At 40.6% G+C, this 24,648-nt stretch overlaps 1 protein-coding gene and 1 long non-coding RNA gene across 2 annotated transcripts; one reads left to right on the top strand and one right to left on the bottom strand.

The window, feature by feature from the left end:
* Window positions 1-20,398, bottom strand: LOC118562960 (plakophilin-3-like). Its single transcript, XM_036136311.1, has 4 exons — window positions 20,051-20,398; window positions 3,244-3,332; window positions 535-1,151; window positions 1-157 (listed from the first exon to the last, which is right to left on the bottom strand). The coding sequence occupies exons 1-4, from the start codon at window positions 20,244-20,246 to the stop codon at window positions 16-18; spliced, it is 1,044 nt and encodes a 347-aa protein (XP_035992204.1). The 5' UTR covers window positions 20,247-20,398; the 3' UTR covers window positions 1-15.
* On the top strand, window positions 20,368-24,648 carry LOC110368477. Its single transcript, XR_004930919.1, has 3 exons — window positions 20,368-20,435; window positions 24,215-24,369; window positions 24,541-24,648. It is a non-coding gene; the product is annotated as an uncharacterized LOC110368477 (long non-coding RNA).

Raw genomic sequence — 24,648 nt, 5'->3', positions numbered from 1 at the left:
TGCATCCCTGAACCATCAAAGTAAACCACATACCTGGTTCTTGGCATCGTTGCTGTGGTAACACTGGTGTTGTATGTAAGCAGCTCCCAAGACTTGCAGAGAAGTATTGGAGTCGGAGAGATATCTGACAGCTGTGGGCATGTCAATACTCTGCATGCTGCACTCCAAACCCACACAAAGTAAAGAGTGTTAAAAGCTTTTTAAAGAAAGTGCAAATGCAGATTCATTTAATATGAAAGCAATTTTCTGAGCTTGCAACAGTTTAGACAGCTTAATTGATCTCTTTGCTAGAAGAATACGCACCAAATGCAGTTTTCTGTGCTTAGAAATGTTGGGAGAGTAAAGACTCCGTTGGCTGTAACGTTTGCTTCTTGTGCTTCTACTGAATTGGATCTAAATTCAGTGATTTTCCTATACCTCTAATAGGCAAATGAAAGATCTGTACTCTGTCCTTGTCATATAGTAGATAGCATGTGTGGGGATTTTTTTTTCCAGACAACAAGAAAACATAAATAAATGAATAATAGGTCTCACTCTGCCAGTGGATCGTTGCTATGTATGGAGGCTGCATCCATGATATCCGCTCCCTTGCCGACGCTCCTCAGTGAGCGCAGCGAGGCCGCCCGATGGAGCGGGGCGTACTGCGCCGCCGCCATGGCGTGGTTGGCCCTGGATGAGTGCTGCTGCCACTGCGCGCCCATGCTCTCGCCTGCACTGGAGATTGCTCTGCCGTTGCCCACCCAGCCCTCCTGCCCAAATCCAGAGCTCTGCTGCTGGTAGTACTGCTGCCGGTTGGTGATTCTGTTGATGATGCGATGAGACGGGCCTTTATAGGTGTACTCGTAAGGCAGCTCCTCGTCCTGCCAGTGGCCTCGTTCCCGGGCCAGGACCCCGCTGAGGCTGCGCCGGAGGTCTCCAGGTGGGGGCACAGTGAGGGGTACAGACAAAGTCTCTTGTTTTACCAGACCTGTGAGAGGAAAGGCTCTCTGGTCTTCCTGGCACAGGGACTTAGAGCGCTGGCTGCGGTTTTGCATCTGGGAGGTGTGGAAGCTGCTCTGGACGCTGCTGCTTTCTTTATGCCTCATCTTTAAACTGCTGTCCACAGCAGAGTGGGAGGAGATCCCAGAGGCTCGAGAAGACACAGCAGAGACCTGAAAGGTTGTTGATCAGAGGACAGAAGCTTAAAAGGCTTGTTGCATGTCGGTTTCAGATAAAAAACGCATTATTCCTGAATAAGGAGGCTATAGTAAAATGTACCGGCATGTTTAGTTTTCATTTTCATTAAAACCTGGTTAGTGATTTGCAGGAAGCTCAGTGTAGCTTCTGTATTGTTGGACCGGCCAGTTAAAGGCAGCCAGGCATCCTGTTTATAGTTTGGATCTGTCTTTACATTGTTTCCAAATCAGCAGAGTGCAGCTTTCACGCGTCTCCTAACCCTTTTAATAATGGCAGGAAATTCCTACACAATAGCTGCTCATTGTTTTCCCTACTGCGTATGTGAGGAAAACTGTGTGCGTACAATTAAAACAGTTAAAGCAAAACTCTGTCTGGGCCAACTTCTACTAGCTGCTGGTGGTTTACAGACATTTGTGATTGCTAGCATCACTGCACTGGAGTCGACCACAGCTGTGATTCCGCTCCAGACGCTGAAAATTGATCCCAATCGCCATGTTGGTGGTTTCACATTACTCAGTCAGCTGTTAAATCTTGAAGATCGTGTCTGTTAGAAAAAGACGGAAAAAGTACGGCTTGTTTGAAAGGGCTGATTATTTTTTATAGAGAAAAGCCTCTTTTCTATATAAAGGAAATTGCAGCACAAATGTGATTTACAAAGCTGCAACTAACTGAACTTCAGATATCTGGATCAATGCCCTTCAGACCAATGAGAACAAAGCAGAGGTGTCTCTCTGTCATACAGAGCAGCATGTTTGGAGAAAATGAAAGACAGGATATAGATGCCTCATTGTCATTTCTCACAGCTCTGAAGAGAACCCAAACAAAAAACAGGAGACAGGCTATAGCGCTTAAACTTGCAGCTCAAACTTCATAGTATGTTATTGGGATTCTACTTGGTAGACCAACACAGAGTTGTGCATCATCATCATCATCAGGGGTGGATACATGGTTTCAACAGCTTTTTTGCTTTTATTTTTATTTTACAAATTCAATTCTGAAAAGTGTGGCCTGTATTAGTATTCAGCCACTCTGAGTCAATACTTGAAAACATCAGTTACAGTTACAGCTGCATGTCTTTGGGGGGTATGTCTCTACCGGTTCTTCTATGCTGAACAGCTCAAGCTACATTTCAGCTTTTCAGCCAGCTTTTGGCCTGGACTTTGACTGAGACAAAATATCAAATAAATGTGCTTTGACAAGAGCTCTGGCTGTATGCTTGTTGTTCTGCAGGAAGGTCACGAGAACCACCCCAGTTTCAAATTCTAGGTGCAGGCCAGGTTTTGTTCCAGGGTGGCCCTTTATGTACTTCTGTCCATCTTACCCTCAACTCTGTCCACCTTCCCTACCCCTGCGCAGGAAAGACATTCAAACAGTATGGTGGACTTTGGGTGTCTGGGGTGAAGTGTAGCTATAAAGCAATCAGCATGTAGGCCAAATTGTTATATTTTAAGTCAACTCAGCAAACATGGCTTTTGGCCAACTATAAATGCCATTTCCTCTGACCAAAAAAAAGTTCTCACAAGAGATTGTCTCACCTACGTTGTGGAGATCTGCAGCTCCTCCAGAGTTCCCATAAGCAGCTGCTTCTCTGTCACTTTAGGTGGATGGCCATGCCTTGGTAGGCTTACAGTTGTCAACAACTCCACAACTTAAACCCTGATCTGTCTTCTGTGCTGCTTGGTCTTGGTGATGCTGTTTGTTCACTAATACTTGAATTTTAGTGAACAAACGGCACCACCAACACCAACGTATGTACAATTTACCTTCGACTTAACAGTTATTCATGACTGTTGGTCAATAATATAAAATCCCAACAAAACTCATAGATGTTTGTCTTTGTTATGTGAGATAACATTATAAAGTGCAACATATTGAGAGTTTTGCAATGCACTACATGTAGATATATTTTGAACACCGTAAAGCTGAATCATTACCTTCAAATGCTACTAAAGTAAAACATACTCAAAGTTCATGATATATGGTAAAATGCATGACTCAACACTCTTTAATTGCATATGCTGCAGAATATGGATTTGATGTTTTGTTAATGTGAAACTTTGCACTCACAGCCATGGGACGAGTGGGCATGCTTGTCATGGACCTGGAGCTGAAGCCATGTGTCTTGGAGAAATGTTTCACTTCAGGATAACTGTGGTCTACATAAAGGAGAGAGCAAACACATGTTATTTGTTTAAAATATGCCACCAGGGATCACATGAAAAGCGTGATCCTACATTGTTAGGAACACCGAGACACTTTTTGGAACTATTCTGTCAGTCAATCAAGCCAGAAACCAGACAGGATGGTGTCTGATCCCCCTCCCCCAGACTGTGTTGTTGGATCACAGCTTTGAATGAGTCCATCTAGTGGGATCACAGAGTGGGGCTGCTTATTTAGGTTTTGTATACTTCTAAATAAACTGACCACCTCACACTTAAAGTTTAACTCTCTATGAAAATAATTCATCGAGTGAATAATTATTGGTTGGATTCATTTGAAACTGCACTGTCATCGCCGATTCAGCATTTGGACTTGAGCCGATCTTCTTCAGTGCAGACAGAGGTTCTGCATACCATTGCTACATCATTAAATAAAGATATCTTTATTAAGAATTAATTAAGAATTAATTAAGAATGTCTGCATAGTACTCATGTAATATCTGAAGTAAATGTGTGGTTTATGTGGGGTCTCAGATATATGATGCTGATGAAAAGAAATAATTAATTTACCATTCTTATCATAAAATGTTTGAGTAAGTTTTCTTCTGTGTTGACTGCACCTATCCCAGGCTCTGCCCCCCTAAAAACACTCTGTGCTACATGATGCCAGCAGACAAACCATGGTCAAATTCCCACTTTACATTCTAATCAGCCTTGATAAAATTTAAAGGAAATATAAACAAAAGTATGTCATGGATGCTTTGAAACCATGTTACTAATTCACTATTGATACACTTATCAGGTATGGTATGACGGCAGCTTCCTGTCTGCAGCTCAAACAGCCCTGACCCATCTATGTATAGTCTTCTAACGTCCATACAGAGATGGTGTCTGATACTAAGCCGTCAGCTGGAGGTCCTTATGCTCTAGAAGTTGAGCAACGGGGCTTCAGTGAACTGAAAATGTCTACGGAGCAGACCCCAAAGCTCTTCAACTGGACTGCATTAGACAACTAGCTGGAAAACAGAGCAGTCCCCCTTCTGGCTTCATCCCATAGTACATTTATCAACCGGTCCAAATTATATCATTTAAGGCTATTCGTTTAAATTCACAAAATGATTTTGGAGTTTAAAGTAGTATATCAAGATTTGTCCCCCTGTACAATAAACCTATAAATATGGAAGAGTCCTCTACATGTTTCTATAATATCATTTAAAGGAGCCTTCCCGCTATTGGTTCCTAAAAATGAGATGAGACAAGAAGAGTTGCTTTGGATATTTTAGGGATTTCCTTTTATGCCTTTTTACCAGTTTACATCTTTTAGACTTTGAAGTATCCACTATGACGTGTTCAGCTGCCTTTTTTGGTCAGGTCGCCCTCGTGAAAAAGGTCTTGATCTCGATGGATTGTTTATCTGATTAAATAAAACGATTTAATTTAACGATAAATAATATTAAGAAAGCTGGAGCTGATCAAATACAGTTGAAATTGCTTAAAAACAGAGAAATATCCTTTTACTTCAGCACCAAACAGGAAATCTAAACGAGATCCTGATCCTGGTGTTATTCCACAGCCATATTTTATGTGCTTACACTGTGCAAAACACCTAGAGGCACCAACTTATCATTGACTGGACATTTAGATAAGCATTGAAAAGATTGTTCAGGGTGGAACTGACAGATATGTCTTCTGCAGAGGTGTCCTGGGTGATCTTGGCCATATCCAAACTACCACTGCAGATTTGTTCCCTTCCTAATTACTCATGTTCCACCCTTTATGAGGGCCGAGAAAAGGAACAAACCATGCTACTCACTAGCTGGTAAGTTATTATAAATTGTTTTCAGTGAACCCTGAACGCCAGCAGAAAACATACCAGAGTCTGTGATAAAGCTCATTCATCCAGTTCATGGAGCTCTTTAGAGCTGACATGGAAGAGGACAGGACATTCTTGGTTTATGAAGGCAGTTCTGCCCTGATCCCAAAAGCTTAAGAGTTCCAGGATTAAAGCTCCCATGGAGGCATTCTCACTAAGAATACAACAGCAGGACATAAGCTGGGTGATTCAGTGAAGCATAATGGCCACAGACCTTTCCTGGGTACAAGAGACACAGAGAAAGTGCTTTTTATAGCATGGCTTAACACAAGAAACACTCAGCAGAACACCTGCTGGATAAGAGTTAGTAATAAAAACGGGGAAGGCATCATTACATACAAAAGCTATTCAGATATTAAACATTTTTCAGGAAAGAAGTCCAGTTTCCCTCACTGTAAGCACTTCAAACGTTCTGCATTATCTACTGTTCCACACAGCTAGCATATGCAGCACGACAGCCTGTGGATAGGAGTGAACAAAAGATTACGTCATGTAAAGTGAACTGCATGGAGCAATTACAGCTAAGGGGTTTATTTCACCTGACACACGGACTGCATAAAGCTTTGTCGTGCGGCTCATTGTAACCACATGAAGAAACAACACAGAGGAGAGTTTTGATTGTGGCAAAGACTATGAGTGAGCACAAACTCGCACGCACGCGCAGAGACACACAAACAGCATACAAAACCCTTCAGCCTGGAAGGAAGGAGGGAGGAAATGCTGCTGGGAGGAGCCCTGGGCTGCATGCCTGAACATAAGCATCACCTCATCAGAGGTCACTGGAGGAGCGCTCATATACCTCCACTGCACCACCGATGAAAATAACACAGTATGTTGCACAAACTGCAATATTACTAACTTCAGAAACAGAAAAACAGCGGCTCTGAGTGACTCAACAGGAGACTGAAGTCCAATCACTTTAGGAGATTAATACATCATGGGGGGAAAATGGAATAATTTTTTTGGAAAAGCTGAAGAAAATGTAAACGTTCCTCCTTCTGGCTTGTCGTCTCGTTTGAGATGTTTAAATCATGATATGTCGCTTTAAAATTAAGCGTTTACTGGCAGAATCCAACAGTATATTCAAATGTGGGGATTTATTTTCTACAGTGATGTGACAAAATTAGGACAACCCATTATGTGTTTAGATTATTTCAAAGTCAAATGTTTGTTTTTTGGGGTTGTTCCTCTGGAAAATAATGTGATTTGAATACAGTTACCTCCATTGGCTGAAATAGCTTAAATGATCCCTCCTGGATCTATCTACCAGTCTCTGACATGGCAGTGAGGAAAGGTTGTCCCCCTCCTTAACTTCAGCTGTGAGATATTTGAGGAGTTTCCTGCATGTGCAGCCTGTTTACAGTCACTCCACAGCGTCACACGAGGAAAACATCTAGGCTTTGACCTCATCCCAGGGCTTTTCATTTCCTAACTCTCAGCCGGCCATTGGCAGATTTCCTGCTATGTTTTTGCTCATTGTCCTGTTTCAGGTACATGCTCCACTTCAGCTAGATTATTATTTTTATTTTTTTAGAGATGGTCTCACATTTTTTTCTCCAGCCCCCGCTGATAGACAGAAGAATTGATGGTGGATTCTTTAAAGGAGAGCTGGCCAGGCCATGAGGACCACCTCCATGCTTCAAGTTAGCGTGAGGTTATTTTCCTGGAATGTTATATTTGGTTTACGCCAAACATGACATCTGCTCTGGTGTCCAAATCATTTTACTTTAAAATCCTCTGTCCAAAGAACCTTAATTTCCAAAAGAAATACTGGATTTCCAAAAATCCAGTATTTTTTCTGCCTTCTCTCTGACAAACTTTGGTCTGCTGTCACGTTTTTCTAAGAGCCAAAGCTAAACTTGTGTTGCTCTTTCTGATTGTACAGACATCCACGTTCATATCAACAGTAGCAAGGACCTGGTGCAGGTCCTGTGATGAACACTCAGCGTTTTTGACTGTTAGTTTGAACATATTCCACTTGTAGGTAATTTCCCATACAGTAGAACAGCTTATTTGCTCAGCCAGATTACCTACTAGACTTATAACTTACTACAATCTGCTTTCTCTATTTATCTCACTATGATGTTGACACTCAAATAGGAGCACACCAAAATAAATGACTAAGGGTTAAACAGGACAAACCTTTCAAATGCTAAGTAACGATTTAACCTTATTTAATGTGGCTGTGTTTAATTTGAGTTTTTTTAAGCATGTGGCGTGTCCTGATTTATTTCTCACCAGAAATTGTATTTTGTTCACATTTTACAATAACTTTTGAAAGGTGTTTTTCTGATGATGTTTGTGTTACTTGAACTTCACAGTATTTCTTAAACTGAAAACAAATACCTATTTGTCTAAATATGTTAGAAACTCAGAAAGGCCTTCCTGGGGTGTGCTAACTTTTCCACTTGACTGCTTCCCTTCATTTATATTTGTCACCACAACTATGAACAATTAATGGCAGTATTTGTTTTTAAGTGATTTATTTTTGTTAAGATTACCTCTAAAAGGACAATTATATAGTCTATATAGATTAATATACACTATCAAATAGTCTATGCAGACTATGTCGTTTACCTTAGATACTATTCAATTAAACCCAACCAGTATTATATGGTGTCAAGTGTAAAACTCTGAATATGAACTGTGCTCATTTTCTGGGTAATAGCTCTTCATTTTGCCAACTTCATAGGTTGTAAGCTTTTATTATGCTTGACGTTTAACATGATGTATGAAACAGTACGGCCATGTTGGAAAGTTCTGCAGGCTAAAACCGACCCCCGCTCATGTACTGCAGAGAAATCTAACAATGACGTGGTTTGTTAAAACTCTTTGATCACAATAAAGTAAAACGATAGTTTTTTTCTGCTGGAATTACTTGAATCTCTCAATAAAACATTAAATTAAACAAGATTAAAATGTTTGAGATTCTACCAATCGGGTCATATTTAGCCATGCTGATGAAGGTGTGAATGCAGGCTACTGGTGGGACAAGAGTCAGGTCTAAAATAGATACTGACAGCATGTTGTCAAGAGTAGATTGGACAGGAATGTTCAGTAAGCAAAGCCCTGTAGAGTCCTGGCAACACAAAGTGGCTCTCACATTAGGGTTTAAAAAACATCTTTATCTGTTTTACTCCTTTTGCTTTCATTTATTCTTCTGTAATGTACATGTTATGTTGAAATCTGTTACTTGTGTCATTTGCTCAGGTGCTTACTGCTATTTCATGTTTAAGAGGCAAGTAGGAGAGTAATAATCAGGTCAATAGTACATTGTGATAAAAAAAGTGAAGAAGCTCCTCAAATTCAATGCTCTGTTTAACGTTCAGAGATCAATATCATTCTTAAAGTGTGTTTTTGCTTTTGTAAAGCAGTAGCAAGTAACCTTTGTAAAAAATATTTTGTTTTACATATTTGTTAAAACTGTCGCTATGTCCTGACAGTAAAATATAAAACAGATAATCTGTGAAAAAATCCCCTCCCAGTGGTCCTACTGTCATTTGCAGAAATACAGCGCTCCCGGTAAGAAACAACCAATCAGAGCCAGGAGGAGTGTCTTAGAAGTGTCGCACACTGCTCACACCCACTACCCTGCACAGTGCGTACCCTTGTTCAAGTTCAACGGTACGCGGCAGCTGTCTGGAGAAGCAACCTAATGTTACAGAAAAATGTGTCAAGTGGCACCTGCTCAGAAAACAAAGACAAGTAAACAGAAGGTTGATGACAATAAAAGGAGATAGAAAGAAAGAATCAGACCCTGGCTGAGGTGAAACAAGGATAAATACTGGAGAAGCAAGGCAGGCCCCACTGTGGGGGAGGAGCTGTGGAGGGAGGGTTGCAGCAGAGTCAAATTTTCAGACTAAGTCCATGAATTTCTCAGAACTCCCTACTCTCCAGGAAAACATCAAAGTACTAGGTGTCTTTTGAACACTGTGCTGCCACACACATGTGCAGCATCATCCTGAAACGTTTGATGTAACTTGAGTGACTCGCCTGATTACTGATGGAAGCAAACAGATGTGGGAGATCTGGTGATGTCATGTAAAACAACAACCTCTCTCTCTCATGACTTTCTGTTGAAATTCAACTGCTGCATGATCCTGAGCAACGGCACCATTGTGTGGTGTCAAGATATCCTGAAGAAAGACTGCAAACCAGAGGGCTCAGGGACTCATATGCCCCTTCTCCATAGCATTGTCTCCCCTGCACCACTATATTCTCCTGGCCCCACCCTGTGTCTGCTCCACTTGTGCTTCCCACAGACCCTTAAAGGGCATATGAACATTTCTGAAAGAATTTGATCATCAACTTATTGGAAATATTTGTGGTTAATATAAAATTCAGCCATTTATTTGATGATGAAAGGTTGTCCTCTATATATATATATATATATATATATATATATATATATATATATATATATATATATATATATATATATAGTAAAAATGTGTTTTCCTAACTGTAGTATAAATCACCTTCTGCACTATTTTTCCGTCTCTGGTGTGTTAAATGCTACCGTGATCCTCACTGAGTCATCTTTAGGTCTTCTGGGAAATAGCCCCTAACTTTAAATATTTATCGCCTTATTTTAACATGATTCCAGCATCATAAATGCTACACTTGGACAAATCCCAATAGAGATGTGTGTAAACCCATGAGCAGTCACAAACAGCAGTGTGGAGATTGCCTATTGTCTTGTGGGGATTTGTCCTGATTGTAGAGAGATTAATGAGGGCAGAGTAAGACGATGAGGAAAGCTTGAGGTTCCCTCAAAAAGAGTGATAGTTGGCAACATTGTGTTGGAGACAGGCACCATACCCCAATGAACCTGCACAGAGGAAGCATGGATGGATGGATGGATGGAAGGATGCTTCTATTGCAAAATTAAGAAGCACCCTAAGACACCATGTGGTATAGGATATATCTGCTGACCCCTGATCAGTCTCTATCTCTTCAGGCTGAAGGAATTTAAGTTCTTCCTCTGAACTGAAAACCTGAGGTATTTGCTTCCTCACAAAAGCTTGTATTTTCATGTACACGTCCAAACCATTTCTTCTTTCTATCAGACTTATGAGGTATGTTCTGATGTTTAGATTTTTATTATTAAACTTTTTCTATGGGGGTTGACTGGCTTATCTCACAAAAGATGGACAACAATAAGAATGACAAAAAATCCTACTTGCTATATTTTTATACTTCTACCTGAGCGGTGAGTTCCAACCAGTAGAAGATCTGAGAGAAAATTGCTCTGAGCCTATCAACTGTAACTGGAATTTCTCTTGTATTCAATGCAGAGCAGATCTAGAAACATGATGCATGCAAATCACCTGTAATCACTCTACTAGCAGATCTCTGGAGGTACAGAGAACAAAGCTACTTCTTAATTTCAGTCTACGGGATTATGGATGTTTCATACACAAAGGAATGTCGACGTTCTAATCCTGGCTATTCGCTGCTCTACTCTTTAAACATTGGCATTGGCATCAGCCATAGAAAATCAGATTTAAATTGACTCTGGTACCTCATTTAAATTGGTTAGAATATTCAACTGCCTTATGGGAGCATCATCATCATCATCATCATCATCATCATCATCATCATCAACACCTTGTAAGTAAGCAGATGCAGCATCCGTATATGACCATGTTGCCGTGATTTCTTTAGAAAAGGACCTAAGTACAGATATCTGGCTCTTTAATGAATAAAATAGAAGATCTTATTGCTGCCATGGCACAAGAACAGGACATGCAGAAAAAACGGGCAGGCTGACAGGAGTACGGAGTAAAACAGCATCAGGCAATCTAATGGAAAATTTCAGCAACGGAGTGTTACAATCCCCAAGTATTTGGCTTATTTGAACTTACTCTTTATGTTCCAGGGATCGTGGACTCTTTAGTTTCACTCTTTAGTGTGGTTTATTTAGTTAGTAGATTCAGTTTATTCCTTTCTGTATTGTGCTATTGTTAGATTTCTGTTTCCTCTCTATCTGCCCTGGCATTGCTCTTCCTCTCCCTCATCTCCACCTTCATTGCTCTCATCAATATCATCTGATTAACGTCATCTGGTCCTCATGCCTTCACTCTCCCTCTTCTCCCAGTATTTAAGCAGAATGGTTTCATGTTCTTGTTGCTGGTTTCTTCTGTTTACTACCTCTGCTTTGTTTCCTGTCCGTTTGTTCACCAGTTTGTTTCCCTGCCTGTGATCTGTGCTGTAAGTTCAGTTTTCTCCACTTCGCCTTTACTAAGGTCTGCATGTGCGACCTTAATCTACAAAACATGCCAGCGAGGCGATACACAGAGGGACGTGTGGCAGAATGCATAGACTGCAGGTGAGAACAAGCTGAGGAAGAGTGAAAGCCAGAGCTGAGGGAGGGACCCTGCTGAAACAAATGAAACCATTGGGTACAAACCTAACAGGGAATGATCTGAATGTACAACCACTAAGAAAAAATAAACATCAGGCAAAGAAAGAAAAGCAACACAAAAGAAACTAGGAGCTAAGAACACCTATAAGGATCATAACACATGTGCAGCCTGAATAAGAATGAAGTATGTTCCCTTTTAATTCCAGAGCTTTACATGTGTTAAATTTATCGACAGCTTTTATACGCTACACTTTGCTTTCCATTTTGACTTCATTCTCAGTTTTATAAATAATGACATAAGAGAATCCGTAATATGCTGTTTTGTGCTCTTGAAATTAGTTTGAACAATCTGGTAAGCTGGTAAAACTACATCATGTGTGCATTCAAAGCATAAAGTTGACAGAGGGTGTACTTTATTTTGACCGTGACCAAACGTCCTTCCTACAGTCATCTTACCAGTAACAGGTGTTGGTATTATTTTTATGTTTTTTTTTTTTTTTTTGGGGGGGGGGGGGGGGGGGGGGGGGAATTCTCCCAAAATATTGAAATATTACAATAAGAAACATCACCCTATTGCTGAGATTTGAGACTTGTTGGAAAGTCAGCCATGATTTCTGATTATTTTCACACCTAGCACTTTGCCTTATCCTAATAATATCACAGTAGGTTCTGGGAAACCACCGCTCCCCCGCAGCCAACAGGCAACCCGGTGGAGGTGTATCTGGTGAAAAGGCTGAAATAGGATTCGAGCTCCAGCTACATTATTTATTACACAGTATATCTGCAGGTTACAGCAGTCCAGACTCTTTATAGAAATGACTTTGTTGTCTTTACCAAGTCTGAAAACAAATAAAACAGTTTCTACAATCAAGCCAAAATGATTCCTAATCCTGACAGATTTAGATCACATCTATTTTTTCTTTCAGCCAAGAACTACTTCTGAGAGGAAATGACACTGGCATCTCCAAGAACAGTAATAAGATAATGCTAAAGGAATGTCATTCTGGAAAGGTTTTCTTGGTTTCTATTTACATTTCAACAAAAATGGGAGGCTGAACTGTATCCATAACCTTCAATATTATGTAAAGCATTTTTTGGCATGATAGTGATCATATTTTACCTAAAACCACTGACAAGCGTTATTGCTTGTATTACAGATATTTATTACAATTCCTATTTTGCCAAAATCCAGATCTTTACAGCTGGAAGGCCTCCATGTCATCACCCTAATATTTAGTGGACAGAGTCTCTGTCTGACCAGGCCTGTCATGGACCTAGGAATGGTGGTTTGTATTTTGTGGTCATTTGTATACTCTGTCATTTTTGGTATTCCATGTTTAGTTCAGGCCTTAGTTTTGAGATAAAAGTTTTAACTCTTGTACCACAGGTCTTATGCTGACAAATGCTGAAAGTTGTAAACCACATCCTTTGTTTCTACAACCCCAACTGTGTGACCTGAAAGCTCATAAGAGCCATGATGTCTGTGGATTGAGTTGTGTAATTTGAAAGGGCAAAGTGATTTGTGGTTGCATGTTTATTCTGGGATGACCCGAAAAGGGCAACTGTTTCTCTCTGTTCACCTTAACTTCTTGCTTTCTCCTAGTTACATGTCCTGCCTTGTGTGCCGTGTTCTATTGTCTTTATTTTTACCTAAAATACTGTTTCTTTGTCATCTTTTGGTTCGGTAATTCCAGTCATTCTTGTGTTGGGTTATGTTCTGATATTTTCTGGTTTCTCTGCTCTGTATTAATTCTGTTCAAACATTTCCTCCCACTGGGTTTTCTCAGTGAACTCCAGCTCCGTGTCTCCAGTCACAGCTGCAGCCTCTTGTAAATGTTCTCATGCTTTCACTTCTCTAGTCAACCCCCTTTTTAGTATGACTGAACGCTTTCAGTTTTCAGTCATACTTCATTGGATTGTTTTTGCTTTCTTGTGAAATGTTGGATAATGGTTCTTGGTTCCCCTGAGTTTTCCCTCCCTGTCTGAGTTTTTGGAGCTGTTCACTCATCATTAGGCTGCTGTGTTCCTGTTGGAGTTTGTGTCCACCAAAAACAGTGCACATCACAGGGCCACTACAAAAGGTTAAGATTATCTTCAGTCAGCAAAATCATGTCTAATTGAAAAGATTGCTTTCAATGTAAAAATGCCAGGGGTATAAATAATTTTGGGCATAACTGCAAATGATCTGACATTTTCTGCTGGTTGGAAGGCTAAAGCAAGACTAAGGTCTGCTATTAATTCAACAACTCAAATAATGATTGATATTTTAAAGAAATAGCTACTTTAGCTCTAATTTTACAGCTAGCTGACATTTTGGACATCCTCAACGTAAAGTCACCAAAATCCTAATTAAACAACCTTCTGAATCCCTTGACAATGTGCACAAATCTATTATTATTGCAATGTTTGAATTAATCTCCTATTAAAATGACTTTAACATCTTGTCAATTCCACAGGCCAAATCTCTCAACAATAGTAATAATAATATAATCCATATTGTCATTGCAATGAAATTTGTTCTCTGCATTTAACCCATCCTCTTGGGGAACAGTGGGCTGCCACTGTGTGGCACCCAGGGAGCAATGTGGGGTCAAGGGTCTTGCTCAGGGACCCAGGCTGGCAGCCTGTGGGAGTTGAACCCAGAACCTCCTGGACACACACACAATGCTCCAACCACTACGTCACCTCTCCCTGTAGTAGTGTTGTGGCCTTGAACTTGAACGATGAAGAGCGGGACAAAGCAAGAGCCTGTGATCATGGAGATGATGGAAATCTGATTACAGCAGCTTTTTTTTTTGTCTGCAGCCTGCTGCATTACACTGATTAAACCTAATTAAACCAAACAAGCTGGCAGTTCTATTTCCAACAAAAGGGCTTTAGATGTTAAATGATGCATCTACAACTTAACTTTAACATTGTGAACCTTCTGGTTTAGTTTTGATTTCTGCTTCTGGCCATTTTAGCATGATTTACAGACTGCTTTTTAATGGCTTCTTCTTTCCAGATAATTGTTAGAAAAGATGAACGTCACACTTTTATATATCTGGAAATTGTGGAGGATGACACTTCTCTTCCTGAATCTTGACAGATTGTTTTTATTTTTTTACATGATGTCACAAAATAAGGTGCTGCCATAAAATACATCAACCGTTGCTCCACCATTAAATTTATTCAATTCAAATTATTTATATAGCTCCAATTCACAACACATGTCATCTCAAGGCACATCATAAAGTCAAATTCAATGAAATCTGATTGACTGATTGGTCAAAAAGTTTCCTATCTAAGGACACCCAGCAGATTGTCTTGACAAGTAGCATCCACTCCTCCTGAAAGAGCGTAGAGCCACAGAGAGAGTCGTCTGCATTGTCTATGGCTTTGCAGCAATCATCCTGATACTGAGCATGCATGAAGCAAGAGTGAAGAGGAAAACTCCCCTTTAACAGGGAGGAAAACCTCCAGCAGAACCAGGCTCAGTGTCAGCGGACATCTGCCTCGGCTGACTGGGGGTTAGAGAAGACAGAGCAGAGAAACAAAAAGCACACATTGATGGAGGAATCCTTTTCTATGTTATATGTGAATGGCAGATGATCTGCCTACCTGGATGTTGTCACAGCTAACAGAACATCAGACCTACCTACTATAAAGAGAAAAAAACAAGTAACATTGGAGTTCGAATATTATTCATTAAGTTGAACAAACTGGAATTTGTCAGACAGACAAGGTTTAAACCAGCCTAAAGCTTTCCCCTTAATCCCTACAGTATGTTCAAGTATTTCTGGGAGAATATTGTGATCAACTTTATCAAATGCAGCACTGAGATCTAACAGGAAAAGTATAGACACAAGTCAATTATCTGAGGCCATGAGAATATCATTAGTGACCTTCACCAGAGCTGTTTCGGTGCTATGATGTTATTACTCTGTCAATAATTTTAGATAGGAAAAGAAGATTAGATATAGGTCTGTAATTTATTAAGTCATCTTGAACAAGAGATGGTTTCTTAAGTAAAGGTTTAATAAAAGCTACTTTAAAGGCATGTGGTACATACCCATTTACTAAGGATAGATTGATCATGTCTAAAATAGGACCACTGATCAAAGAGAATACCTCCTTAAATAACTTGGTTGGGATTGGGTTTAGATGAAGTTAAAATTTTAGATAACTCATAAAGCTCTACTGTGTCATTTTAACATTTTTAATAGAATCAGTTTTATTTATGAGTAATCCCATAAAGTCATTACTGCTGAGAGCTAAGGGAATGGATGGATCAATGGAGCTGTGACTCTGGGTAAATTTGGCAACTATACTAAAGAGAAACCTAGGATTATTTTTATTCTCTATTAATGATGAAAAATATGCTGCTCTAACTCTTTTATACAACAGTAGACTGTTTATCCAGATTAGGTAGGATTCCTCTAGGTGTGTAGAGCACCATTGTCTCTCCAATTTCCTAACATTGTTCTTCAAAGAACGCTGCTCTGGATTAAACCAGGGAGCCAGCTTCCTGTAAATTTACAACAAAAAATTGTTGTGAATGAACGTATCAGAAGCTTTCAAATCCACATCTGGCTTTCCAATTGCTTAAAGGCATAGTAATCACATTTTGACTTTGAACAATGTAATGTAAACAATTTTCATTGCAAGAATGGAAAAGAGTAGAACTAGAAACATCTAGTGGGGTTATTCAGATGTACAAGTAGCAAAGTGAAGTGGAAATGGATGCGTGAAGATACACAGAAGGGTAAAAATCTAAAAACTAAAAATGAGAAGAAATGACTTTAAAGTGAGGGCATGTACTCCATACAAAAAAACTGAACAGTTACTGAACAGTTATACTCAGATTGAAGAAATGTGCAACTGAGTAGGGTGATTTTTTTTTTTTTATTACTAACTATGAATGTATATTTGTACATCAAAATAGCAACAGACTATTTACAACAAATGAAACAACGGTGCAAAAACAGGAAGGATGTAAACACTTCTTGACTTTGTTGGAAGCAGTGAGGGTTGTAAAGTCTAGAAGCAGCTGGGAGGAAGGATCTGCAGTAACTCTCCTTTGTGCACCTAGGATGCAGCAGTCTGTCACTAAAGGAGCTATCCAGCTCTGTAACCAAGGGCGTAACCATCATCTAAAAAGTGAGGGGGACATATTTTTTCAGAGGTCTATTGAGTGGTTTATCATCAGAATCAGAAATACTTTAGTAATCCCAGAGGGAAATTACTGAATTCTCTCACTTTCAATCGTACCTCTTCTTAGGGGCTAAGGAACCACATAATCGCAAACAGCCACAGGACATATTGCTGGTTCCTTTAAAAACACAAATAATGCAGATGTCAAATAACATCTGAAAGTAAATATTTACTAAATACTTATACTCTGCTATTGCGGCAATAATGATTTATTTTAAATATGTGAAAAGCCACAGTGAACATAAGTTCTATACAGAAATTAAAGAGGGTTGTGTTTATTCTCCCTAACTCGTAAGGGATGTAACACAGGTAACAATAGTATTCTATTTGACTATCTTAACATAATATATTGGCATGTATTACCGGATCATTATTTAGCATTATCTGCATCATGCATGCCACAGCATTACTAAACTTACACGGTAAATTTGGAAAAGTATGTTTAAGGTTGTGAGCCTTTTGCTGGCTCTGGCTGGTTTGCTGATGCACGTGTGTGCGTCCACACAGACACTGCTCAGCTGCTGCACGTCTCCCGTCTGTGATCCACACCAGTCTGCTTATGGTGCGTTTAATGACGGCTCAAAAAAACACCTTACAACATGTAAATAATGGATTAAACAGTCATAGCGGATGGAAAATAATGTGTGTGTGTGTGGGGGGGGGGGGGGGGGGGGGGGGCAGAGAGCACAGATTTGAAAAATGGGGGGACATGACCCACCTGCCACCCCCCCCCCCCCTCCCCCCTCTGTTACGCCATTGGATGGGGGGCGTGGGGGCATTGTGGAACAGTGACGTTATTTTTACCAGAGTGCTTCTGCTGCACTGTTTCAAGGAGGCATCCTAGAACAGAGCTGGTCCTCCTGATCAGCATATCTAACTGGTTCCTCTCAGCTACAGATAAGCTGCTGCTCCAACAAACTACACCAATGGCTGAAGCCACCACAGAGTCAAAGAAGGTCCTCAGGAGTGCACATAAGGAAATCTAAGCTTCTTGGTTTTGATCAGAAGATGGTTCTGCTGGCACCAGTCCACAAAGTCCTGTGTCCACCGTACTTTGTGATGAGGCCAACTATGGCAGAGCCATCTGAAAACATCTGAAGACGGCGGCCTGGGGAGTTGATGGAGAAGTCTGTATTGTAGAGGGCGAACGGTGCCAGCACCATTCCCTGAGGGGCCCCCGTACTACACAGCAGCCTGTCAGAGATACAAGCCTGTGTTCCCACATGCAGTGGGCGGCCAGTGAGGTAGTCCAGTATCCACTGGGACGGGTAGGAGTCCACCCCTGTCAAGTATTAACTGAACAGACATGATGCCCGTAATCATAGCTGACTTAAAACAGGAAACGTTTAGTCTTAAATAATAATATCAAACGGTGACGGAAAAAACGGTAATGCGTCTTCTTGCTAACTTTGTGTTAACATCTGTTTTCAATTGTATTACATTATTTTAAGGTTTCGCTTTTGGTTTCTGGGATCAGTCCCAAGTCCCTGGCACTACCTCCTATTTGGATGCGTGAGTCTAAGTCTATATAGTGAAAATGTCAGTTAGTGATCAGACGCAGGTATTTCAGGAGACAACTCCCACAAGGGTCAGTCAAACATCTTTACTACCCGGTGGGGTACAGGGAGCTCCTGCTTTATCGGACACAGGAAGGGCAGTCATATGAAGGAGACGTCTGTCCTTCCTGTGTTGTCATTTCCTTTCAAAAAGAATGGAAGTTTTGCTCTTTAGCCTACAGTGACAGCGTGGTTCAACATGAATACAAAATGTGTTACTTTGCTTAACATGTAGGAAAAAGTTCATCTGTGGGAATCTAGGCTGTCATGGTTGGATTTTCCACAAAGAGGGAGAAAACACAGGAAATGGACAGGAAGTAACATGCTCTCACGTTCCAAAGGTCTAGAAATATATACGTCTGTCTGTTGTGATTTTACATGTTTGGTCCCAAGAAAGTGGAATAGAGAATACAGAGCTGTAATATGGATGCTCAGAGTGAATTTAGTATTTTCCAAACCATGGTAAACACTCAGCTCTGAACTCTGCACAAAACAGAAGAAGTTGGATTTGTAGGATTCCACATCATGAGTTCAGTTTCAAAGAAAGGGCAGACTTTGGCTGAAGAAAGTCTTACCCAGCGCTGTGTACTGCCTTTGTTGAGATGTTACTGGGGCTCTGCTTGACTCCACAAAGCTCTGCATTGTAATTTAGGAGACAGACTGTCCAATAAAAGCCCAAGTTTTCAAGTCCAATTTGATGTAACCATGGTGACATGTACAGTTTGGGGCTGTTTCTCCCCGGTCAGTGTTTCTGTTCAAGTTTCTGCTCAACTAAAATGAGTTTACAAAAACTTAGGAATCCATCTTTTTTCAGTCTTTTGTTGAAATGAAGATATTTTCTCAAGCTGACTTATATTTGCCTGAAAGAGCTTCCCAAGTGAGCACACTGGATATTATTGCTAGTTTCCCCCCTGCAAAATCCATATAAATGACATGCAGCTTGTATGGTATTGTTGTACTGTTCTCCTTAACATTTCTGTTCTGCTGTGTTTATGAACATTTCAGTGGTTTAAGTGGTGTGGGTGAACAGTCACTGCAGCACACCCAGGGGGGGGAAAAACCAGACGAGGCATCAAACAAAAGATGGAAGGCTATAAAGGTCCCAGTCAGGACAACTTCTGGATAGAATCTGTTTGCAATTTAGGCCAAATAAAATCCCCTAGCTACTGTTGGCCTACGTGTGCTGAATGTAGATTAGGAACAGCTTGCAATACAATGTCAGGAGATAAAATACAGCCCACCAACCCACAGCATATATATATATATATATATATATATATATATATATATATATATATATATATATATATATATATATATATATATATATATATATATATATATATATATATATATATATATATATATATATGTGTGTGATTTTTTTGTTATTTATAGAAGGGATTTCCAGACTAAGATATAAACTATAGTCAGCAGTGAGTGAGCAGTGTAAGCGGTAGGCTGTATTCTGGTTTTGTTCCCTATTTTGATTCTGAACTCTTGAGTTTTATTACTTATATAAATGACTTTTCTATTCTATTGTATTGTATTCTATTCTATTCTATTCTATTCTATTCTATTCTATTCTATTCTACTCAGGTAACGGTGTAACGGGACTCCAGCGCGTCTGGGCGCAGGTCACCTTTACGCAGCACCGTTATTACGCAGCACAACGGGCACCCTCCGCTCACCAGAACCTGGACCTTCCCACCACCATGCCTCTCACCTGTTGCTGGCCCGAGCTGCGAGTCGCCCTGTCTGGACAGCGAGTAGGACTTCCTCTCGGCCAGCCGCATCCGGACCTGCTCCTGGACCCTCCGGACTTTGGCCATGGGGTCCGCAGACTGGCCGTCCGAGGGCAGCACGTAGGCGGTGCAGGAGGAGTTGGGCTGCAGCGCGGACAGAAAACAGCCCTCCGACATAGCAGCGCTCAGTCTCGCTCACTGCGGGGACTAGAACAACTTCACCGGGAGAAAAGCAGCGGGAGCTGGGATTCCAGCGCTCCTTGGTCCCGTCGGCAACTCGCAGTTTGAGGGAGAGTCCGCCCGCTGCGAAATGGAGACCCGTCAGCAGCCCGAACATCTGGAGGCGGGGAACTACACAGGGAGGAGGTCCGGAGTAAATCCACCTGCTGCCAATGACAACCCACACACGGGCCATTCTGTTATGACGTCATACTGCCAATGATTTTTGGTGCTTTAATAGTAACATTTATAGTGGGCTGTTTACAAAAGTATGTTACTGGTGATGCAAAGTACAGCATGTCTCTGGAAATGTTGAAGTTTTCATAGCACGGTTGAAAGTTGAGTGGAAGGAAAAAGTGTGGCAGAAGAAAGACGCACAAGCAACAGGATTATGAAGGAAAGCCCATTCAAGAGTTTGGAGGAGATCCATAAGGTGAGAACCACAGATAGAGCCATCACACAGACATGTCCAGGATGGGCTACAGCAAAAGGATGGATGGACGACACTTTTTCCTTCCACCTGACCATTATTCACTACTTTGTGTTGATGTATTACATAAAACTATTGACGTTTCAACATGCAGAAGTTTAGGGGTAAGAATACTTAAGCAAAGGTACAGTCAATGAAATCGCATTTATTGCTCAGTTGATATTTATTATATGTATGTGTGTTATATTTTTAACCTGAAGCCATTAAAAGTGCATTAGGAAGGCCTAAAATGCTTTGAACAGAATACAAACGTCCTTGTACAAAATTATAAGTCTCCGAGGTGCGACGGCCAATCAACCCTTGTTCCAGTGTCTGTCTGTCTGCCTGTCTGTCTGCCTGTCTTCACACACATACACATATAAACAGTATTTAATATAGTGCAGCTTTGTGAGGAATACTTTTACAGTTTAACTAGTAAATCTACTGATGCTCATGTCCAGTGTGCATCAGCCAAATTCTTGTGCTGAGGCACATAAACACACTGATGACGATAAGAAGGCAATATTGACTTTCAAAATAAAACGTGCATCATTGCATTTTGTGCAGTTATGACAAAGTAATAGGATTCACACTTTTACTACAAACTCATGCGGGCTGGTCAAAAGTAGTCAGTGTGCTGGATGTGGCCCGCAGGCCGTAAAATGCCCTGGTCTTCTCTGGGACTTGTTGATGATTTAGCCATTAGATCTTTGTTTGACTATATTTTGTACTTTTTTTCTTCCCCGTGACAGCAATTGAGACAATCCCAGATCCCATATATATGTTTTGTATTTAAATGTTTTCATCCTATAAGCATTCAGTGTGGAAGTGTTTCACATGGTTATTTTATGCAGTTACATAACTTCTTATTCCATTCTCTCACTTCCAAGACTGTAGGGGGCCTGAGCATAATTTAATATATGTGGGCCTGCCAACCACTATGCAGGAGCAGGGCTCAACTAGGACCACATAAAGCCCTGATGTGAACTGCTTGTATTGGTCTGATGAAGGCCACTCTGGGAAACACTGGGACTCATGTAGATCCCAGATGTACACATTTCAACAGATTTACCCAATACTCTTTTAAAGCAGTAGTGAAACTTTGGTTAAAACTTTAACATCAAGTTTTGTTTTTTATGTTGGATTCCTCACCTAGCCTCACACTTTTAAACCCATTCTTGTGTGAGACTTCTTTAGGTCACTGTTGACTTTGGAGCCGCTAAGCACCTGCATACTTTGCCTGCGCCTTGGGCTGGCTCTACAATTTATGAAATCATTTCAGTATAGGTGTTATTCATTTAATTCATCTCTCCATGTCAAAAGTCATCGTCAATGGTTAAGACGATGTAAAGAAAAGACTCAATATTTCTATATTTCAATGTCACCGATTTGTACGTTTATTGTAGAAGTACAGTGATTATACTTAGAGAAAACTCAGTTTTGCAAGGTTTCTTGGCCAAAAGAAACATTTCTAGCTTTTGCAGGCCAACAAATGGGAGTTCTGGGTTACCTTGGGGTCTCCTTCCAGTGGGACAACTATAACCTACAAATGGAGAAATTACTTAACATCCTCAGCTGACTCCTTCCAATGCACCTCTACCCTGAGCCAAACCACCCAGCAGCTTGTTTCCCACTCTTTTTTATTATTACAACCCATATCCTAAAACCAGATGTGAGGTTTGACATGTCTGAAATGTCTGAAAAATAAACACGCTAGAAAGCAAACTCTACATAAATAACAGAACTGTATTAGTCATTACCCATCGAGATGTGAAGGATTTGATACTCAGCTGTACAGATTCTGAAGTGTGCAGCTTCTACAGCTCAGAGCAGAAGATATCCAGACTCCCCGTCATTATCTCCCTCAACATTCCCTTCAAATCGTGTTGCATTCCTGGTTCCACTAAAGTGGGAATTCCAGTTTTTCCTGCCGCTGCTCGTTTCTCTTCCCAGCAAACCATAAATAACGCCCACTTTGAACTATGTGGGAACTCCAATCCCGCTGCACACCAACGTCAGCATTGTCAGGCCAGCTCTCACATTTTCTCTTCACTGAAGCAGAAATCTTGGTTTGACAATGCTGAGCAAATTATGTTGAATAAAGCTGTACTCCAGTTTTAGAATTTTTTTAGTCAAACTAAGATGTATGAGAGACCTCTGGTTCCTGTTTGTAGGCTATTATCTTTACACCTCTTTTGAAGGCAAATGGAAAGTAATTTCCCATTTTTGTCATGGACATGAAAACAGTGCAACTTAAAGGTGCATAGCCACATTATTTAACTTTTTTAATTTATACGTCAGTAGCTCACTCTGGTTACATACAAGTTTTTATGAAAGATTATCACGTCCTGCTGGTGTATTAGTTGTTATTTCAGTTAAGATTTGGTAAAAAAAAAAAAAGTACATGATTCCCAGAGAGAAAAGACTGGAATGTCACTGGATATGTGAGTGTTGGTGTTCACTGAACTAAACCTGCCCATTGCTCAGATGTGACAACAGAGTTGATTGACGTGAGTAAATGTTCTGATATGAGGCTCTTAAAGTTGCTGTAGATCGGTGTATTTAATTAATAATGGTTGGTCTTCAATCACGCTGAGCTGCTGCTTTATTGTGAGGCTTTTTAGAGGTTCAGGCTCGGTCCAGCATTATTTATTTTGATTTATTAATTAAGAAAACTGGCATTATGATAGTTCTGAGATACTGCTGGTAGATGGTGCCACGTCTGTTTATATCTGGTCATCACCACCGGTGCTGGGGCTATATTTATCCAAAAAAGGACCATCAAAACATTATCAGGATGGAGGCTTGGTGTATATAACCTTATTCTATCATGATCAAATGGTTTTTGGTATTTTTAAAGCCAATAATGTGGCTATATACCTTTAATTCTCATGGCCAGACGTTTTGTTGCAGTAGAATCCAGAGATTATCACAGAACCTGGACTTCTCCATGGAAGGCTCTGGTTTAGAAGACATCTAACAGACCAGCAGTGAATCTCATTGATGCATTGCATTTGCATTTAATTAATCCTTGACATTTGATTTACAACTCTATTGGTTGCAAAATATATCTGTAAGTCATAATATTATGATTCCTGTGTATGTGATGCAAGTGCTTTAAAATAACAATTTCATGCCAATTCTGAACTACATTTGGAGCGCAGAGCGTGGGTGGAGGGGAGACTCATTGGTGGGATGGATGACAAGCTCATAGCTCTGTTAAAGTACTTGGCATCATGTCAAAACCTTTGAAGTGAAGAACTCGATCAACAAAGACTAATACATGTTTTTAGAAGTACCTTCCATACTCACACTACTATGAGGTGACTTCAGAATGGTATTCTGTCCTGTTGCTTTCTCCTCTTCTCGTTACTACCAGTTCAGATTATAAATGAGAGCGGAGGATGATTGCGAAATCTGATGTAGACCTTTCCTGTTCGCTGACTGATTGTTTCAGGGTCCAGGAATGTGGAAACAACTTCACCCAAAGCTGACATGAGAGGAGGAGGGGAAGTCTGGGGAACTAAGTCGGAGGAGAACTATGTCAGGAGCAGAGAGGCCTCAGGGAGGAATTCCTGCAGCCTGTCTCACAAACGCCACTGAAGCCAAGAGGTTTTCACACAAACCCCACACTCAGGGTCTGGGTGTAATGTGGGGAGAGTTTAATTGGTAACCATGTTCCCTCCCAGAGGTCGTGGCCTCTTGTTCTGTATGAAGTCAGTGTTACATATATAATTTTCTTTTCTTGCTCACTAATTTCTCTGCCGTTCTAATCCTTCTTAGGGTTGTGGGGAGAGGGAGCCTTGGATAGCGGGGCTTAACTCAGGAGAAAACAGATGAGAGGCTAACTCCACCCTGAAGCTGTCACCAACCTATCACCGGGCAAAAGCA

The sequence above is a fragment of the Fundulus heteroclitus genome, chromosome 4 (assembly GCF_011125445.2).
Source record: "Fundulus heteroclitus isolate FHET01 chromosome 4, MU-UCD_Fhet_4.1, whole genome shotgun sequence".
NCBI lineage: Eukaryota > Metazoa > Chordata > Actinopteri > Cyprinodontiformes > Fundulidae > Fundulus > Fundulus heteroclitus.
Note: the sequence above shows the minus strand (reverse complement) of the source record. Positions and strands in the feature narration are given on the sequence as shown.